Source organism: Peromyscus leucopus, chromosome 2, assembly GCF_004664715.2.
Source record: "Peromyscus leucopus breed LL Stock chromosome 2, UCI_PerLeu_2.1, whole genome shotgun sequence".
NCBI lineage: Eukaryota > Metazoa > Chordata > Mammalia > Rodentia > Cricetidae > Peromyscus > Peromyscus leucopus.
The window spans coordinates 10,629,439-10,649,013 of record NC_051064.1 but is presented as its reverse complement, the minus strand read 5'-3'; the positions used below and the strand labels follow the sequence as shown (position 1 = coordinate 10,649,013).

General features: G+C 41.6%; 1 protein-coding gene across 1 annotated transcript; it reads right to left on the bottom strand.

Moving 5' to 3' along the window:
• Positions 1-1,351: 1,351 nt before the first annotated feature.
• On the bottom strand, positions 1,352-16,822 carry LOC114704100 (carbonic anhydrase 2). Its single transcript, XM_028885151.2, has 7 exons — positions 16,524-16,822; positions 15,244-15,441; positions 8,029-8,147; positions 7,516-7,608; positions 6,428-6,490; positions 5,257-5,412; positions 1,352-2,135 (listed from the first exon to the last, which is right to left on the bottom strand). The coding sequence occupies exons 1-7, from the start codon at positions 16,555-16,557 to the stop codon at positions 2,016-2,018; spliced, it is 783 nt and encodes a 260-aa protein (XP_028740984.1). The 5' UTR covers positions 16,558-16,822; the 3' UTR covers positions 1,352-2,015.
• Positions 16,823-19,575: the final 2,753 nt, after the last annotated feature.

The following is a 19,575-nucleotide window of genomic DNA, read 5'->3' as shown; positions in this document are numbered from 1 at the left end:
AAGCAGATGAGGAGACCCACAGCCAAGCACCAGGCTGAGCTCAGGGAGTCCAGTCGAAGAAGGGAAGAGGGATTATATGAGCAGGGGTGAAGGGGTAAGATCATGATGGGGAAATGTACAGAGACAACAGAACCAAGCTTGTAGGAACTCACAAACTTTAGTCTGAGAGCTGTGGAACCTGCATGGGACCAGACTAGGTAGGCCTTCTGCATATGAGACAGTTGTGTCATTTGGTGTTTGAGGGGCCCCTGGCAGTTGGATCAGGATCTATCTATCCCTGGTGTGTGAGCTGGCTTTCTGGAGCCCATTACCTATGGTGCGACACTGTGCTCACCCTTGATGCAGCCAGGAGGGGTTTGGTCCTGCCTCAACTGAATGTATTAGGCTTTGCTAACTCCCCATGGAGGACCTTACCCTTTTGGAGGAGGGGATAGGAGGGTGGCTTGGGGGAGAAGTGCTGTGGGGGAAGTGGGAGGAGAGAAGAGAGAAGGATCTGTGGTTGGTATGTAAAATGAATAAATTTTTTTTAATTAAAAAAAAGAACCTTGGAGAAACTGCATATGCTGATTAGGATGAAGTGTTTTTAGAGCATGGCTTCCAGATAGCTACCTTCCGCTAAGCAGAGACTGCAGATAATGTGGTCCAAAGGAAATGTGCAGGTGAACATCATGTGAAGGAAATGAGGAGCTACCTGCCTACTATTTCTTTATACCAGAACCAGACAGGCTGGGAGAACCAAGAGTGGACGATAATCACCCCGCTCCTTCATAAAATTGCAGTAAAGCTTAAGAAACAGTGAAAATAGAAGGAAATTTACCTGAATTAAAAAAAAGTTTTCAGTCCAAAATAGTGAGGCATTTGTATATTAAGCATAGAGTTCACAGCATGTTAAATTTGGCATTCCAGAATAACTCATACCCCAACATTCCACGGTGAAGGCAGAGGATAGATGCAGAAAGGGATGAGTGAAAGAATGTTATTTTGTTCACTCACTTCTCCCTGTATGCAGTAGATACAATTTGAACCCCACGTGTCACTTTGTAAACACACGGGCTTTATTTCCAATGAGCTTCTATAGACTTCCTTCCTCGTTGGAGGATTCAGCTCAGTCAGTCCTGACATCTTGCAGGATGAATGTCCCAGGAATGTCCCAGGACCACACAAGTGTCACACAGGGCTCAGAAAGCACTCCAAGCAGAGCTGGCAAACAGTGCAGGGCTCCAGGGGTTTTCCTTCAGTTGTAAGCCAGCTGTGAGGCTGACTATCGATACTGAGCTGATGGGGACCCTGTAAACAGACATTTGTTCTTTCACTTCTGTCCCGGTAACACGTAAAATAAGGCGACCCAGAGTAGAATTCTGATTTTTATTAGAGAATATATCTAAAATACATTATCCATTAAGTCATATGTCACCTGAAGGGAAATATACTCTGTATCATAACTATACCAATTTTTACATCTTCATTTACATCTCTAAAATTCAAAAGTCACCAAGTTACAACATAATTCATATTTAAGATAAGGTTGCTACAAATATATAAGCATTTTAAAAGCTTTTCTTTAATATAACATCTTGGAATAGTGAACTTTTATCTAATTTATAATCATAAAACTATGACTATTTTGCCTAATTTGCTTAAATTATCTCAGTTTGTCTCATGATAGGGGCTTGTAATCAACCATTCTACTTTCCTATGTTTTAAAAATAGCATTTTAGTAAACAGGCCTGAGTACTCATTATCCTGTGGCTGAGGCAAGAGGCCATTTCTGTCCTTTGCAATAGATTGCTTTGACTGAGAAGGTGTGCCGTAAGCCAGCCACCAACCTGCCACTACCCCCATGCCATCCACTTGGGGCTTGTTCTTCACATTTTATTAGTAAGCACAACAGGTGAGAGAGGAAAGGCCTACAACATCAGACACAAAGGCGGGATCCAAATCACCAAGGTAGAATTGTGCTTAGCTACAGAGAGGCGCCACACTTGTACTGTTTGGACGCCCACTCCAGGACCATTTTATTTGAAGGATGCTTTGATCTTTCTGTTCTTCAGGGGCTGGGCCGGGCGCCAGTTGTCCACCATCAGCTCTTCAGGTTCGCCCTCCATGTTGAAGTTTAGTTTACGGAACACAGACATCTAAAGGATACGATGAAATTAAAAAAAAAAAAATAGTGTCAAAATATTACATACTTAACTGGCATGTTTTCTCTTTAAATGATGACTCCAAAGCTCAGCAGTGGTGACTCACGCCTTTAATCCCAGCACACAGAGGCAGACAGGTCTCTGAGTTCCAGCCAGCCGGATCTACAGAGCGAGTTCCAGGACAGCCAGGGCTACAGAGAACACCCCCCACCCTCTCCCTCTCCCTCCCTCCCTCTCTCTCTCTTTCTTTCTCTCTCTCTCTCTCTCTCTCTCTCTCTCTCTCTCTCTCTCTCTCTCTCTCTCTCTCTCGCTCTCTCTCTCGCTCTCTCTCACACACACACATACACATACACACACACTCTCTCTCTCTCTCTCTCACACACACACAAAATAAAAAGTAAATGCAGCCTCTGATATTCACACTATCATGAATTCCAAACAGTTACATTACATGTGGATAGAGGATGGAAGTATGCTTTTATGAGTAATCTATTTATGTAGACAACAGGAAGCCACTGGGGTCTTTAATAAAATTTTTTGTGAGCTTGCTTTTCTTGTTTTCCTTTTAAATCAAAGTCAAAATTTCTGTAAATTAGTACCTCACATAAAGCAATGATACCAGTTTTACATCCACATTAAAGTTTTGTTTTCTGTCTCAGGAAGACAAAGTACAGCAAGTACTCGAGTGTGTAAAGGGCCAGGCCTACGAGCTCCCGGGAAAGACTGAGTAGCTGGTATCTCTGCTTAGACACTCAGACACTCAGGTTGCACTGGGATTCTGAGACTCTGATCCTGGGAACTGGCTGAGTTTTAGTCTCCTTTGAGCTTGTTTTGGTTTCTTGGCTCAACATAGACGCAGGCAGACACAAACGTGGAAAGTTCTGCTTATAACATACACCACAGCACTGTGCGAGCGTGCCCAGAGATCAACCTTGAATGTTGTTTAGTAGGTGCCAGCCACCTTGTCTTTTCAGAAAAGGTCTCTCATTGGCCTGGAGCTTGACTAGTAGGAGAGGCTGGCTAACCTGTAAGCCCCAAGGATACATCAGTTCTCACTTCCCTAGCATTGGGATTACAAATTAACACCAACACATTGAGCTTTTTCACGTGCTCTCTGGAGTTTGAACTCAGGTCCTAGCGGTCCTGAGATAAGCACTTCAGAGAATGAGCCATCTCTTTAGTCCTAAAACTTATTTTATTATGTTGTTACAGATAGCTCACTTATGGCCCCTTCCCATCACTTACATCATATTCAAATATTGGTAAATTTGTTGCACCATTTTAGACTCAAAGACAGGGTTATGTGTAGAAAATTAAGATAGCAGAATATAACTGATTGTCTATACTGTTCATTTACCAACCATTCCCAGCCCTCATACTTTCTCATAAACCATTATCTGTCTTCCCCTAAAGCCACAATAGGTAAATTCCTTAAGTTTTACTTTTTCATGGTAACACTTTCTTTTGCTAGAATATAACTTAGAAATGAACAAGAGGCACAATGCTAGTCAGAGAGATGTGAAGAGTTTGCTGAGCATCTTTGATCTCTAGAACACGGCTTCTGTGTCACAGGGAACCAGTGGAGGCTGCCTTAGAGGTGGTGTGTCTGGAGTTTTTTCAACCACCACTATACAGAGCCAAGAAGCATAGCAAAGCGAAGGGAATCTTGGAGAAAGAACTAGAGCTGTGACTCTGAACTGAGCAAGACAAGACCTCCCAGCCTATGTTCCATGATATGCAAATATGCCCTTACTATGGAATCTCAAACACTCAATTCATATCTGTAGCTTAACATCATTTCTACAGTAAAGGGAAAATCCATTGCCTGTACTTACCTGTATTTGGCACTAGAGTGTGTGCGGACAATAAATATACCTGTCAAAGCAGCTATTGATAACAGACTTTGAAATATCATCAGCTGTACTTAGTGGAGAAATAAGAGGAATGCTGATGTTTTGCACCATATCTCAAACACCACTTCTACAGCAAGAAGTGGCATTTTAATCTTTTCCTCGTGCTACTTCAGGATGCTTGCTCAACTGTTAAAATTCCCAGTTTAACTTTCAAGTCACATTCCAGCCAAGCATACCATTGTGTGGCCCACTTTGATTATAATACATGAGGCTTTCTAGTTGTATATTGATTTCTTCAAAGAACAGGTGTGAATTGTTTTTAACATTAATACATTAATATTCTAAAGGAGAGCACAGAAAAGAAAATGTGTTCCCAGCCATACCTGGTACTGCCCAAGGGACTAAGTGGAATGCACTTCCATTTTCCTGTGCTTACGTTTTTTTGTTTTTTTTTTTTATCAGCAAATTCCAGACAGTGAAATAAGAAAGTCTGGCAATGTGATCTCTCTTGCATATTACAAGTCTGAACTCTCAGGATTTCAAAATTTTCCAGTTTTAAATTACACAGTTACTCAAATAATTGTCACCTCAAAACTGGCTGCAGTTGTCTTTTATATTACCAGGCTCTGACCTTTTGTGATTCCTGAGAAATGTCTGTTTTCCACATTTCAGCATATGCTGAGGAAGCCAGGGGGAAACCCATTTGTGTTCACTTGCATGGGTGCTCACAGGTGACTTGAGGGCTGCACTGAGCACTCAAACATCACAAATTGCTTAGAAAATGTAGGAACATATGATCTGAGCCTCTGAAGCAAGCTAGGGTGGGATGTTTTGAGAGATACATGTTCTCCAAGTCAAGACTACCTTGGTCAGGATTCAGAAGTGCATCTCACATTCACAAGACTTCACTAAGCTCTTACATCAGCGAGCAGGAGACTGGGAATCATCACTGCTATCTATGTGACCTTCAATATGAAATCTCATTTTTCAAAGCCTCTATTTCCTCCTAGCTGTCAAAAAGGAATACATTAGTAAGCAGACATCATTCTCTTGTAATCCTCACAGTAACCAACAATCATAGATTAAACTGCTTAAGAACTGCCTGCAGTGATGGTAATAACAGCAAATCTTTACTAACTGCCAAGCATTTCTGTGACATTAGCCACAGGATGAGAAGTCACAGGAGGATTATATCCCAGGCCTGACTGGGAAGGCCAGCTTTTCTGCGTCTGCTAAATGAGAACTCTCCCTAGGAAACCAACCTGCTCACTGCTGACGGTAATGGGTTCCTTGAGCACAATCCAGGTCACACACTCCAGCAGAGGTGGAGTGGTCAGAGAGCCAGGGTATGTCCAGTAGTCCAAGCTTCCAGGAAGAAGGGAGCGAGGATCAAAGTTAGTGAAGGCAGCACTCTTCCCCTGCAAGGCAAATGCACAGAAAAAAGTCAACACCAGATCCACAGTAGGAGACTATCATCCACCGGTCTAGTCAGCTCTTACTGGAAGTCTATTGTACAGAGGTTCCAGGTTTATTGACAAATCAAATGAAGAACACAAACAAAAGACATTTCACTTGGAAACAGATTGGCTAGCAGGAGCATGAAAAATTAATTATGTTTCATTAAAACAATTCCTTAAGTTTTCCATTGCCCTTAGCTGATCATATCTGGCATTTATTTAAAGTTATATTGTTACCACTAAAGTGGTAAATATAATTAGGTTGCAATATTAACAGAAATAAAGGATCTTCGATAGTAAGGTGATAATTTTGCTATGATATTTCACAGCTACATTAAAGCACAATATTCAGCTCTGGACACAGCACTTCCAAAGCAGTAACTGGGTAGAAATGTGAGATTTCACACTACTGTTTTTTCTCCTTTTTTAAGGGGAGCAAGATAGGTGCAAAGATTGTGCATTTCATAAGCTGGGTGCTATTTGAAGGTGAGCTTTGTGCATCCAGCCTGTCACAGGGATGGCCAGTCACTGCGAGTGAATGTTGCACATGAGCACACCAATGCTGCACAGAAGGTTTAAGCACAGAATGGATGAACTAAGGCCATTCAATATGAATCTCCATGGCGCAGGCTTGTCCAACCCATATATCTCTAGATCTCCGGGATTAGTATAGAGACCATAACATAGCAAGCCTCCCACAAACACTTCTGTGTGAATCACTGATGTTTTGTTCAGATGATCTTTCTGGCTCCTTGATGTCCTCTGGTTCTTGTGTATGTATGTTTCTAATAGAAAGTCATTACAAGCCAAACTATTTAACAGAATTAGAATCCATTTTTGCAGAAGGAAAAATATTATTATGTATATGCAAGTATTTACTTTTACTGAACTATTCATCCAAACACCATGTCATCAATAAGACTATTCATTCTGATCAAAAGAATATCTCAAAATCTAGAGTATTGAAAAGATTTACCTTTGTTTTAATGGACCCCAGTGCATCAAGAACTTTCTGAAGGCCTTTGGTAGCAGGTCCAATCTGCAGAAAAGTAGGGGTTACAAAACCTTATGAGTCAGTTGGCAACACTATCGTAAAATTCCTGAGAAAGAAGAAGAGGAGGAGGAGGAGGAAGAGGAAGAGGAAGGAGAAGCTACTCCTTAGCTTAGACATGCTACACATCATCCGTGGCTAGTAAAGACTGACAACAAAGCTGTCACTGAATCTTTAGCCTACCTCTGCTTCTGTAACTTGCTCCCCTGAATTACCTTGTCCTATGTCCCCCTATCACCTCCAACTGCTAAGCTGAAAGAACTCAAGAGCTGACTGAAGTTGATGCTTTTAAAGGAATTCACATTCTTGCCTACCCCATACAAATCGTCTTTTAGCTTTTCCCACACCCTTTAGCCTTCCTATCTCTTGACTTCTATGTTTTTTTTCAATCATTGGTAATCATGTTCTCAGGGCTTAAAGGCCTCACATTAGCAAATTTTCAGGACTATATCCTGAGCAGTTTTGTCATTTTTCTCTTTCTGCTGTCTTTGGATGAGTTCATGAGCTCCTGTAGCTTCCTCCTCAGCATGGGACACTACTCACGAGCATCCATTCCCAGAGTATTCTACACTCCCTTTTCCAACCTTCCAGGGACAGCTCAACTCTGAGATCTCACAGTTCCTGATATTTGCCAACACTGTGTCCCTGACCTAGACCCCCACCACCATCTTACCAGAACTTGATCTCACTTCAAGTCTACCCTAAGCTAATAGAGTAGTAACGTTAGCTGAAGGTTTGATTAAAGCAAATCATGTCCTACTGGTGACATTCAGCTTACCTACCTGTCTTTTCTTCACATTATTATCTAACTGGCTTCGAAGTGACACACTCAAAGTGTCTTTCAGATATCCATAAGGAAAGAATGGAGTCGGGGAGGGAGAATTAAGCCTAAAAATACTTCAGTGCCAAAAATTTCCTCAAAATTTTTGTAGAATGTTCTTCCTGTTAAGAATATTCTGTCTGGCCAATAATTCTTGAAAGCAGAAACACAAAGAACTGGGTCATTAACTAACCTTCAGAAAAATACCCAGAACAGCCAGTCCGTCTGGTTGCTGTGCAGCTTTTCCAAAATCACCGTATTTGGTGTTCCAGTGAACCAAGTGAAGCTAAAGTCATGGGAGAAAAACCACAGTAAATGATTCACATGATAAAAAAAAACCAACAGATTTTATCTAATGACTACTCTTCCCTTTACAGCCAAAGGTTATTAAAGAGAAAATGTGGATAATTTTAAGAAAAAACTTGATTTAATTCTAGTTATACTTGATATAATAGCACATCACTTTGAGAACAACTCTAAGACAAGGAAATGTAGATGGAGAAAGGGTACAGATTTTATTTATGGATTTATAATAAAATAATGCTGTTCTGACAGACTTAACTGGATGGCAATGAAGTGTGTAAGAAACCAGTGTGAAGGTCCTTTGCAAAGAGATTGTTCACTTGGCATGCGTTGGACTTATAAAACTAAGCTTTGTTAATTAATGCTAAACAGGCTTTTCCCTGTAACAAAGAAATGATCTTACCTCTGCAGCATATTTTGTTTTGTTCACAGTGTGCTCGGAGCCATGCCCATCAGATGAGCCCCAATGAAAGTGAAATTGGATCAATCTGTAGGTGCCATTGAGAGGTCCTCCTTTCAGCACTGAAATTAGAATACATAAGTGTAATGTCTCTGTAGACACATACACAACACGTGTGCTCATACACACACACACACACACACACACACACACACACACACACACACACAGAAATTAAATCCAGACAGGCTAAGTTCAGAGTACTAACCAAAATTATTCCAACTGTGTTTTATTGTCCTATGTGCTAGCTGATGGATGGATGCCTTATCCATCTTGGCTGGGTACATGGGTATGTCTCCTGCAGACTCTCGAGTCCAGAGAGAGATTTAATATACGATTACTGAAAGGCCTAGTGGAATGATCTGCGAACCCAAGGGCTCATCTTCCCATGTGGCCCAAAGATTATCCTGCCAGTCCAAACACCAGAATTTGTGAAAGAATTAAAAATATTTTAAAACTTAACTGTGCCTAACTGGCTTTGTCCCTGAAAATCTTCATCAAACCTCTGGAACTTCCTAATCTGTAAAATGTGTCATTCAATTATTTATATCATTAATAATAACCTGTCTATCATCTCTATGTGCAGTGCAATGTCCCTTATTATTTTCCAGAAGCTAAAACTCTAACTACAGAAACTATTCCGGATTCTCTATTCTGGAATTAACTTTGTTTTAGTCAATAAATCATCCTAGAGGCCACATGCTCGGACTCCTCCATTATGGATAATTGACAAGGGTGTCTTGAAAGAGGATTACAATGGAATCAAACTAAAACTTTCACCTTACTTGTATGTATCTATGCCGTTTAAACAATACAGTTAAATGTTTTCGGAAGTGACTCAGTTCTACTATTTGATTTTTCTAGGATGAAAGCATCTGTTGCTTTATTTACATTTTACTGGCCTTGGACTATAATTCTATAAAATAATGAACTTAAATCCACAGTGGCTTTGTAAAACATAGGGGCAAAGTCTGTACAATAAATTTAATTTGCTTCATTTCACTTAAATATGTTTGGCCGGTAGCAAGACCTATTCATCTATTCAAAGTAAAGGGTGAAACCAGCTGAGATATGCAGTGTGGCCTTTCCACAGCAGCTAAGCAATCACTGGCTGCTGACTCTTCCAATAGGCCAAGAGAAAATAAAGAATGAAAACAGAAAGAATGAATCATAAACGGTGTTGTATTACACATACGTGAAGAAATGTGAACTCATATGTACCATGCTAAGATTGTATCTCTTGAAGCACAGAAGCTACTGTGTTTATTTATCTGATGAGACCACAAGGAAAGGATTAAGCCCAGGCCCCTACACTAGGTTTTTTTCAGAAATGAAAGAACACCCTTTTTCCCCTTTTCATTCTTCTCTCATATATTACATCCTGACTTCAGTTCTCCCCTCCTCCCAGTCTTTCCCCATCACCCCCCTTCTCTCCCAGATGCACCTCCCACCCCCAACACCTCCCCCAACACACCCCACCCCACACCTCCCCTCAGATAAGAAGAGCAGGCGTCCCAGGGACATCAACCCAACAAGGCACAACAACCTACAATAAGACCAGGCATGCACCATCACAAATAGACACTTAACAGTGAAACCATCTTTAGGAAGCAATTTAGTGCAAGGGAAAAAGTTCTTTACACTGACTCCTCAAAGCTCACAATCAACTGACCAGTCATATGCAGCAAATGTCATGTATAGTATCATTAGATCAGACAAGGGGCAAATCCAATTCAATGAAACGATCCTGAGCATCAGGCATCACCGATCTAAGTATATCCGCTTTCCCCCAGAGAAGAATCAAATCGCCATCTCATATTTTAAAGTGACCATACTATCCCACTGTTTCTTATTCCCTCCTTTTCAGACCTTGAAATTGCATCATCTTTCACTTGTTTTAAGGAGTATTTTAAATGCAAATGTTTTCAGTGCATATACACTTTTATTTTAAAAGGCTTTGTGAACACTAGAAGAAATGATTCAATGATTAAATATACCCAGTAGTAACCTTTAACACTAGACAGACAGCTGTTTTAATCCACATTAAAATAAAACTTTTTGCTATGTAGATTAGAAGTCCATTGTAATTAGAAAAGGTTATTAAATCTTTAGAATTAAATTGCCACAGACAGTAGCAGTTCTGGTTTCAGAAATTGTTAGCATGGAGTTTAGTTGATTAAATTCTTTAAAAGCATCATTAGAATCTTACAATGCCTTTATCCCGGATAAATATAGCATGTGTCACTTTGTCTAAGAAATAGAAATTACAACACTTTGATTAAATATAGCTTACACTATATTCCGAAATATATTTATTTATTGTGATTGCGATACATCACTTTTAAAACTGTATTGGTTTATAATGAAACCTGCTTTTCTCACACAAAAACATTTTTTTCAGGGTAGTAGAAATTACTGGCTGTATGATTATTCTCTGTAAAAATCCAGGCATTTGGGGTGGGGAACAGTACCACGGAGTCCATGCCTTCACTGTGCCACAGAAACTTGTTCCACCAGGCCGCAAACAAAGAAAGGGCCTTGCTGTACTTGTTTATTCAAGACTTTCAAATTTTTATTTAAATTTCAACTCTTTTTTTTTTTTTTTGGTTTTTCGAGACAGGGTTTCTCTGTGTAGCTTTGTGCCTCCTGGAACTCGCTTAGTAGACCAGGCTGGCCTCGAACTAAATTTCAACTCTTAAAACCAGAACTTGTCCCAATTTTAACTTTTATAATCTGTTATCAGATAAACAGTATAAATACCACATAACACTATAAAATAATGTCTTCTTATACTGAATACCTGGATAATTTATTAAACTATATTTTTGTTAAAATAGGAGATTCTATACTACTGAAATTAATTTGAAACCCCAATGAAATAACAGAAAATTTACCATTTTTCATTGTTTTTCTTCCTAGTCACTATTACTAATTACGATGTATTTGAACAACAAGCTAAAGACCACTGGGATAAGTAATCACCCTTAATCCCAAATTACAAGTAAGCACCCCCAATATGTTGTTCATAAACCAACATTTAGTGATTTCCTGTTCAATGAAAAACTTTCCATGGATAAGATGTCAATGTTAATACCTGAACATTTTCTCCACAAATACCCTGAAATTTTTTAATTCATGCTTGCAATTTTTACTACCGTTTAAACTATGCATACTTTTCCTTAAACAGTAGCAGATAATCCTAGGACTATAGTATTGCAAATATATCTGCAAGGGGTGCTCATATTCCATTTCTTCTAAACAATGAAACATTAGAGTAGCACAATGAAAAATCAAGTGTGCAGAAGTTTTAGTTTAAGCTACAAAGGGATTACTTAGGCTTAAGCCTGACCCCTTTTAGGAGAGAGTTTCACTACTCAGCGTGCTTAGGAAACATGGCTTAGGGTCCTAGGTATTAGAGATTCTGCTGACATCATTGACCACGTGCATGGAAAGCCCCTCCTTGGTTGCTTATGATGGCCTGTGGAAGGTAAATTTACAGCTTCAAAATTAAGTCCCTGTAAAGTTAAACAGAATCCATGTACAAAGCCCCATTATGTTATCCAGACAATGGTCGGCTTCAAAGGCACACAGGGAACCACGAGCTTCCTTCTTTCTTCTTGAACTAGCATAAACAAATAAACGTTGTTTCTGTTTTTAAAAACAGAGAGCTGACTGAGATGAATACGATGTTGTGAGCTGACCCAATAATTCCAACATTGCTCTCAATATTCTCCTGTAACTTTGCAATAAAGCACAGAGTTCTAAACTTATTAACAAAAGTTAATAAGTTAGCAGTGGTTAATTAATGCTTTGACTGTTTTTGTACCAGAAAAAGCTGGCAGGAAAATATCTCAAGCCGAAGTTTATTCCTTCATAATACTTTTTTAAAGAACTTAAAAGGATTATTAACAATATTTCATTAATTTAAGATTATCGGCTTTAAACTAATTTTGAAAACTTTAGTGTGGACTTCAGATTAAGACCTATTAATTCCATGTGTTAAAGAAATTACCTGCGGGTAAAATAGACAACATCAAATTCAGCTAGCTCAGTTTCTGACACCAAGTACTTAAGTCTGTGTGTAAGATAACATTCAGAACATACAGCAAGGCCAGAATTAAGATAAATTCTAGAAGGCTTGGATCTCAGTGTCGGGGTGTGGGTGTGGGTAAATGACTGATGCATTTAAATGCAGAACATAAGAAATTAAAAACAGCAACAGGGACTCCTTAGTGTTAATTTTCAAATATCAATTAACCAAAATGAATTCATTTTAGGATTAAGTGTACAGTAAAATTACATCAGTTTTTTAAAACACGGTATGTACAACTAAATGTTGAAGATGCTTATCATTTGAAGATTCTTACATATATATTTATATATAACACATAATATAATGATATATATATACATATATATATATATATATATATACATATATATATTTTTTTCAGTCCACTAGTTAATGTTTCCAGGAAAGTAGTGCTGACAAGGACAAACTTTAGGAGGTGATTCTTTCTTTCTTCATTGTTGTGGGCTGACTGTAGCATTATTACTGTTTGGTCTACTTCTGAGAATCTAAGAATCCTTAAAAAGAAAAATCTAAAGGGTATTTTTCCATGTGGCTAATTACTTTTAACTTATTCTGTAAGTGGGTTTTCCTTTTATATCAACATTTTAATACATTCTAGATTCTTGTTTGACCAAAGTCACTGAAGGAGATAGGAGACACTGGGAAAATTACAAAGGAGTCTTTCACAGCAAGGGAGAACAGTTCGCTCTAATCTTTGTGACCCTTGTTTTTCCTAGACCTTTCTGCTATCTAGGGCACATAGACACACATCCTGTACTCTCTTTAACCCCCTGGAGTTTCCTAATTCCCTTTGCTGGAGTCTCTTCCAACACACCCCAACCCTTTATTCCTCTGAATGACCCTTATTTACTCTGGAAACTCTTTACTGAGGTGTCATGTGGAAGTCGAAGCCTCCTTTGTGTTTCTCCTGTCCCTAGGACCACATCATTTTTGCAAGTACCAAAGTGACAGCCTTCGTTTTCACAGATATTGATAGACACCCAACTGGGGACATTGTCTGTGAGTCTCTAGCTAACAGACTTCCAAATGCCAGGATTTCCCACCTGAGGAATAAGTTTAAATCAAAAGAAGTATTGGTAGCCACATATCCTGTTCCCCAGCCCCTTCCCTGCCTGGGAATTCAAGAGCCTGGTTGCAAGCTCCTGCTATGAAACCACCACCCCCCTACCCTATCCTCCAAAAGCTCTGAAACCCTGATGTGTACCACCTAAGCCCTGATTCCTCTCTTTAGACCACCCTGCCCAACACACACACACACACACACACACACACACACACACACACACACACACACTTTCATGTTGTCTGTTTCTGGTGCTAGGGTCTTAAATTCTCCTCAAACAATTCTTACACCAAACTATCCACTTCAATGACCCCTTGGATCCCATATCAAGAGCCTGCAGTTCCATGAACAGTTTATTTTTGCATGTATCAAGCTTCTTTGCAAGTCAGGGCCTATTATTTCTATATCCTTCGATTTTAGATATCTTCAGTACATTCTGGATTCTGAGGGTACAAGAAAGAAATCAAGCTTCAACTGCCCTCATGACCCTTATCTTATGAGGCATGAACTGACGTTAGCGATGATGACAGACTAGGAGTTAGAAAGATTCCTAGTAAGGCAGAGAAGGGGAGGGGCCACAGCTAGGTAATAAAGGTGGCGAATTTCCGAGAGAGCCAGCTTCTTCACCTCCCTCATGACTTGAGATAAAAGCTTAAAACAAAGGCTCTGCAAGCCTTCTGTCTCCCACCAGCAGGCCCCCTGCTGATGGACTGACTCAACAAGTTCCAAAGGCTGCTCAGGACAAGTCACACAACAGTTCTGGGCCAATCAACCATCCTAGCTTTCTTCAAACTGACCAACCCTAAATTAGGGGAGGAAAATCTTTCAGAGACTTAAAAAACCCTGCCCTCGAGAAAAGACTAGATTTTTTTTTTCTTTTTGACATTCTCAATTCCTCTTTTTCTTGCAGAGGGTCTTTTTCTCTGTGTGTCTGCTGCATATGTATGTTTCCCCATCCCCCACTAAACGCGACTTTCTTCAACTGATGATTCTGTGTGAAGTATTTGTGGTTTCTCTGCTGCTAGTGAAACATAATGGTCAACCTGATTAGAATGCTTTAATTACACATCATATGCGTGCATTTAACATGGTCATTACTTCCAACTCTGACTGCAACTGTAGCTGTTTCCTGTCTTTGCCTTTTCATCTAACACAACTCCTTCCCCAAACCACCAAACATAATGCATTTACAGGCCCATTTCATTCAGTGACCTCCAAAGGAAAACATTCAGGAAAATAGGACACTAGCAATTAAATCAGCCAGTGAGCAATCAAGACAGTTACTATGTCTAAATGGGATCAGTCTCTTCTTTCTAAATAAAGAAGAAAGCATTCACCAGCATCCTGTCAACGGCCCTATTACAAATAAATTATGGTAACTGGTTTTTTCTTTTTCTTTCTTTCTTTCTTTCTTTCTTTCTTTTTTTTTTTTTTTTTTTTTTTTTTCAGTAACTGGCTAGGCATATCCAACCAACTCTGAAAAATCTTCACTTGTGGAATAAATTTCTGAATAAGATACTGGTACCTTTACCATGCTCTGCCAACGCTGACATACTTACCAGGAACTTCTACATTTTAAGTCATCAGACTCATCACTTTCCATGCTGCTGACTTGAAGACAGCAAAGACCTACTTCTCTAGGATAGACATCATCAACTCAGAGGGACAAATGTTTTAAAACTTTAGAGAATCTTAAAAGTTTAAAGGTTTTGTGAATTCCCTGGTCTCTGGATTGCTAAGGACCTGGCTTGCTTTCTGTGAATTCTCGCAGGCACATTGCCTAATGCCCTACATAGCTCACAATCTGACGAGGTAGAAAACAGCCCCAGGAGGGTTCAAAGTAATTTGCCTACTTCTAGAACCTAAGGAAGAAATCAGAGTGACATCTTGGCTTCTAGAAACAAACTGTGGTGTCAGGGGCCTCCGGCCAGTGTCCCTGTATCTTCCACTAAGATAGAAAATAATTATTGGCTAAAGAGCCCAGTATTTCTTAAATACTGACCTGCACAGTCCTGGGAGTCATCAAACTCAACGTTGAAGGAATGGCCATTGTTGAGAATCTTTTTGGAAGTAGCTTGGTCATAGCATACACTCAGAGGCTGAAGCGCAGGGTCATACTGAGCAGTCTTGGTATCAATGTCCACCGGGGACTGCCGCTCTCCATTGGCAATGGGGAAGTCCTTGTGCCAATGCTCTGGTCCTGGAGGTGAAAAGACATCCATCTGTGAAGTCATCAGTGTGGGAAAGGAGACACTAGCCTCTAGAAGCCACCAGTAATTCTAGAGAAAGTCTGCTCAGTTTCAAATTTGGAGGTGATACTTAATAGCACTGTAACGTTTACAAAAACAAAAAGTGCCTTAGTCTCCTTATTTGCAACATCAGGTAATAATATTTCAAGTCTTCCTAATAAAGGTCAGTGTGAAAATTAGAATCCATATACATGTATTTTTTTTTAACAGAAACATAAACAATTTTGAGGTCTTTTTACCCAGATTCAATAACTAAAACTGGACAGAACTACTGTTAGGGATGTGGTCTCGCTGGGAATATACATCCTCTTGCGATTGAGTTTGGGATATGTATTCTCCCCACGACATTATAACAAATCCGGATACCTCCTGCTGTCACACTAGGTGACAGTACAGACCAAGGCTCAGGCACAGTCACCTCCTTTAGAATTCTCTCTCCTAGGGAGCCCACACACTTCAACCGCGAGCCAGGTGCACCTTCCTCTCCCCTCAGCTGGCCTCAGGCACCTAGGTCTGTGACCAGGAAGACGTCCGGTTATCGAGGACACTGGAAGTTGAGAAATGAATGGAAAACTCTGGAGCCAGCGCGATTAGATTTAAACTGGCTCCAGAAGATGCCATGACAAAGTACGCTGGGAAGCTTAGCCACAGGTGCGGCAGAGAGTGATGCGAAGGGGACAAGAGCCACTTCCCCCCGCCCCCGCCCCTTAATCTTCCTGTGACCTACAACTAAAATACTCGTAACAATCTTTGTGCGATTCTGCCTGGGTTTGCATACGGTGACCAGCTGTGGTCCCCATAGGTACTGTCCTCCGATTTTGCGTTGGGCTGTCCCTCCCGGCCCCTGTGCGCGGCCGGGATGGCTTAAGATCAGATCCTCGACAGCGCTCCGAGTGGCGCCAGGGACATCCCAGCGCGGGGACCCTGCTGGGACCCAGGCATCCAGGCTGCGCTACGGGAGCCGCGGTGCTAGGCAGGTGCCTGAGCGGAGACCGGGAGCGCGCGGCCCGGAGCGCGCGGCCTCCGCACTCACCGTTGTTCCCGCCGTATCCCCAGTGGTGGGACATGGTCGCGCCGGTGCTTGGGGCAGAGCAGCAGTTGTCCTGTGACTAGCGGTCTTGCAGTATGTGTCGCGGGTCGCACGGTCCGGCTTTTATAGGCTCCCGCCAACTTGGTGCTTTGGGCGGCCCAGGGGAGGGACCGAGTGGACCTGAGCAAGGGGAGGAGACGGTGGAGGTGGCGGATGGAGGTGACAGGCGGAGGCCTGGGTAGCCGGGGGCTCCCGCTGCTTGGTCGGGGCGGGGCGCCCTCCGGCTTGTCTCCGCTTCTGCGTCCGACCCGCTCTGCCGCAGTCGTGCGCTCTCCACCCCTCCCGGGCGCGGCGCTGCCTCCCCGGCCGCCGGCGACCCACATCCCCGACCCCCCGACATCCCCGTCCCCACTGTGCGCACAGCCAGTGCCACCAGCCCACAGAGCTCGACTCCGCTTCCCAGAGTCGCCCGACCCCCGGAACGCGGCCCGCACGAGGCTGCCGAGTTTGACCTTGGGCGGGGAGCGTCTTGGAGGCGCCCTGAGCGGGGATCCCCGAGCCCGGAGCGGGGAGCCGGGGGCCCCCTGCTGCCCGGCTGCGGGAAGACGACCTGGCCTCCCCACCAGGGCGCCCTCCTCCAGCTTCTCACTTGCCCCGCAAATTAACCCAAGGCACCGAGCTTTCCAGTCGCGTGTTAATTTAACACGATCAACACTTCTCAAAAATCGATTTTCTTTTGGAATCGGGTTTTTAAAAAGAAAGTCTTTCAAAGTGATGAGAACTTTCCCTGCCTGGTAAAGGAATTAGCATTTGGAATGCCTAAACAAACAAAATAATTTGATCAAAATGACTTTAAAAAAAAAGAAAGAACGAAAGGTAGCTGTCTGACTTTCCAGGGAACTGGGGCGTCTCAGGGACACATTTCTCAGTGTTCCGTTTGTGCACTTATGTTTAAACATTTCCTTTTCACATAACACTTGTTTTTCCCATTCTGACTTTGAGAACGTTTTCGTAGACTTCTGAATCTATGTGGACCCGAGGCCATAGTATTTAGAATTAAAACTGAGCTGGATACAGTTAGGGGTGGGGGTGGGGCTAGACATCACTGTTACCTATATATATTAAAATCTATGAGTAAATAAAATGACAAATTAGCATGTGACATTTTGAGTGTTCTCGGAATCTATGTGCATTTGTTTCAGCCAATGTCACACATTGACATGATGCATGTGTAGATCTTCTTGTTCTTATTCTAAGACTCAGAAGATTGTGTTCATCTGTATACATGAGTCTTTAGGTTGATGTCAAGGGAAATTTTTGACAAAGGAGCATCAGTCACAAATTTTAGATTTCTGGGTCATTACAAAGCGCATTTCACAGGGTGTCCCTTCCATCTGTGACACTGGACCCGCATAATTTGCTGCGTGGCCCTCACTCATTTCCTGTGAAGCCTACTGTTTCAACACAGCCATGCACAGAACAGGAACGGATTTGAGTAAGTACCTCTCAAGACTTCAGACCCCACCAACTGGGGTTGCAGCTACTGGGAATCATCAGCTCGGGTACTTCTTAGGGAGCCAAGCCCCTGCTGGGGAGTCTGGCTTGTCTGCCTTCGCACAGTCAAGAGAGCCTCAGGTATTGTACTTCTTACTCATTTCCTTTTCTAATTACCGTGGTGGTCGGCATTTTCCTTGTCCTAGGTTTTCCTGATGGAGATGGCTTTGCACAGTCATGTAGATCAGTCACTGTCTAACTCTGTTGTACTGCCGTCATTCCTCCCAGGCTGCCATCATTCACTGGCTCCCAGAAACTGACATTGGGTTTTTAAAAGTAAAAACAATACTTACGCGCTTAGATCTTTTTAGAGGGAAGAAATGTACCTCCGGGGGATATGCATGTATGTATGTGTGTATGTATGTATGTATATGTGTGTGTGTGTGTGTGTGTGTGTGTATATATATATATATATGTATATATATATATAAAATGACGATCAGAAAAAAACTCATTTAAAAATTACTAAAATCAGGTTCCACTTATTATAATAAAAATTCTTTATCATGAACATGAACAAAATTTTAAAACAAAATGAGAAAGCATTTGATTTACTCCCAAATACAGATAGTTAATATATGTTACAAAGAAATACATCTGATTTATGCAATAATTAATGAAAGAAGTGGATAGTCTCATAGTGACTAATTGGAGTATTAAGGTTCAATGGAGACTGAGAGACATCCCTTCTCAGGGCTCCTAGAGCTCTATATGTAGCCATCTCTCTACTATGGTGCAGCGCTCTAAGCTGACACCACTGTCTAAGCACCTGTTTGTAACCCACCTCCCCAATATGCTATTGATTGTTCATGGTGAAGTGAGAATAATCACACCCAGCTAGAGCTGTTGTACAAATTCAGCTAGTGAATGCACATTAATCACCTGCCACCTGAAGCCATCATGGGTAAGTCATGACTTCAGAGTCCATCCTACACAGGACTGTACAAAACACCATGCAACAGATGTAAAGTAAACATCTGGGCAAAGGGGAGGGAGGAAGAGAGAGAGAAAGAGATAGAGATAGAGATAGAGAGAGATAGAGAGAGAGAGAGAGAGAGAGAGAGAGAGAGAGAGAGCCTCTAGTTGTCTGGATTTTCCTTGTGGAGGGAATGAAGAGTGTATGGGACATGAACATCCATTCTACCACACACTGAGCCATTCAAGTGCAAAGTGTGTCATATTCTCCTGGCTAAATTTTGTCAACTTGACACAAGCTAGAGTCATTTGAGAAGAGGGAACCTCAATTGAGAAAATGCCTCGCTAAGATCCAGCTGTAGGGCATTTTCTTAATTAGTGATTGGGGGAGGAGGTGGGCTGGTAGTCCTGATTCTATAAGAAAACAGGCTGAGCAAGCCAGGGTGAGCAAGCCAGTCAGCAGCACCCCTCCATGGCCTCTGCATCAGCTCCTACCCCCAGGTTCCAGCCCTGCTTGAGTTCCTGCCCTCACTGCTTTTGATGACTCACTGTTATATGGAATTGTGGGTAAAATAAACCCTTTCTT

What these genes read in the sequence shown, in the direction of transcription:
- LOC114704100 (XM_028885151.2), bottom strand. Translation starts at nt 16,557, where the DNA reads ATGTCCCACCACTGGGGATACGGCGGGAACAACG. An exon ending in GGGATACGGCGGGAACAACG is followed by an intron (nt 15,442 to 16,523) that starts GTGAGTGCGGAG and finishes TTTCACCTCCAG; the next exon opens with GACCAGAGCATTGGCACAAG. An exon ending in TTCTGGGTATTTTTCTGAAG is followed by an intron (nt 6,491 to 7,515) that starts GTTAGTTAATGA and finishes ACTTTTCTGCAG; the next exon opens with ATTGGACCTGCTACCAAAGG.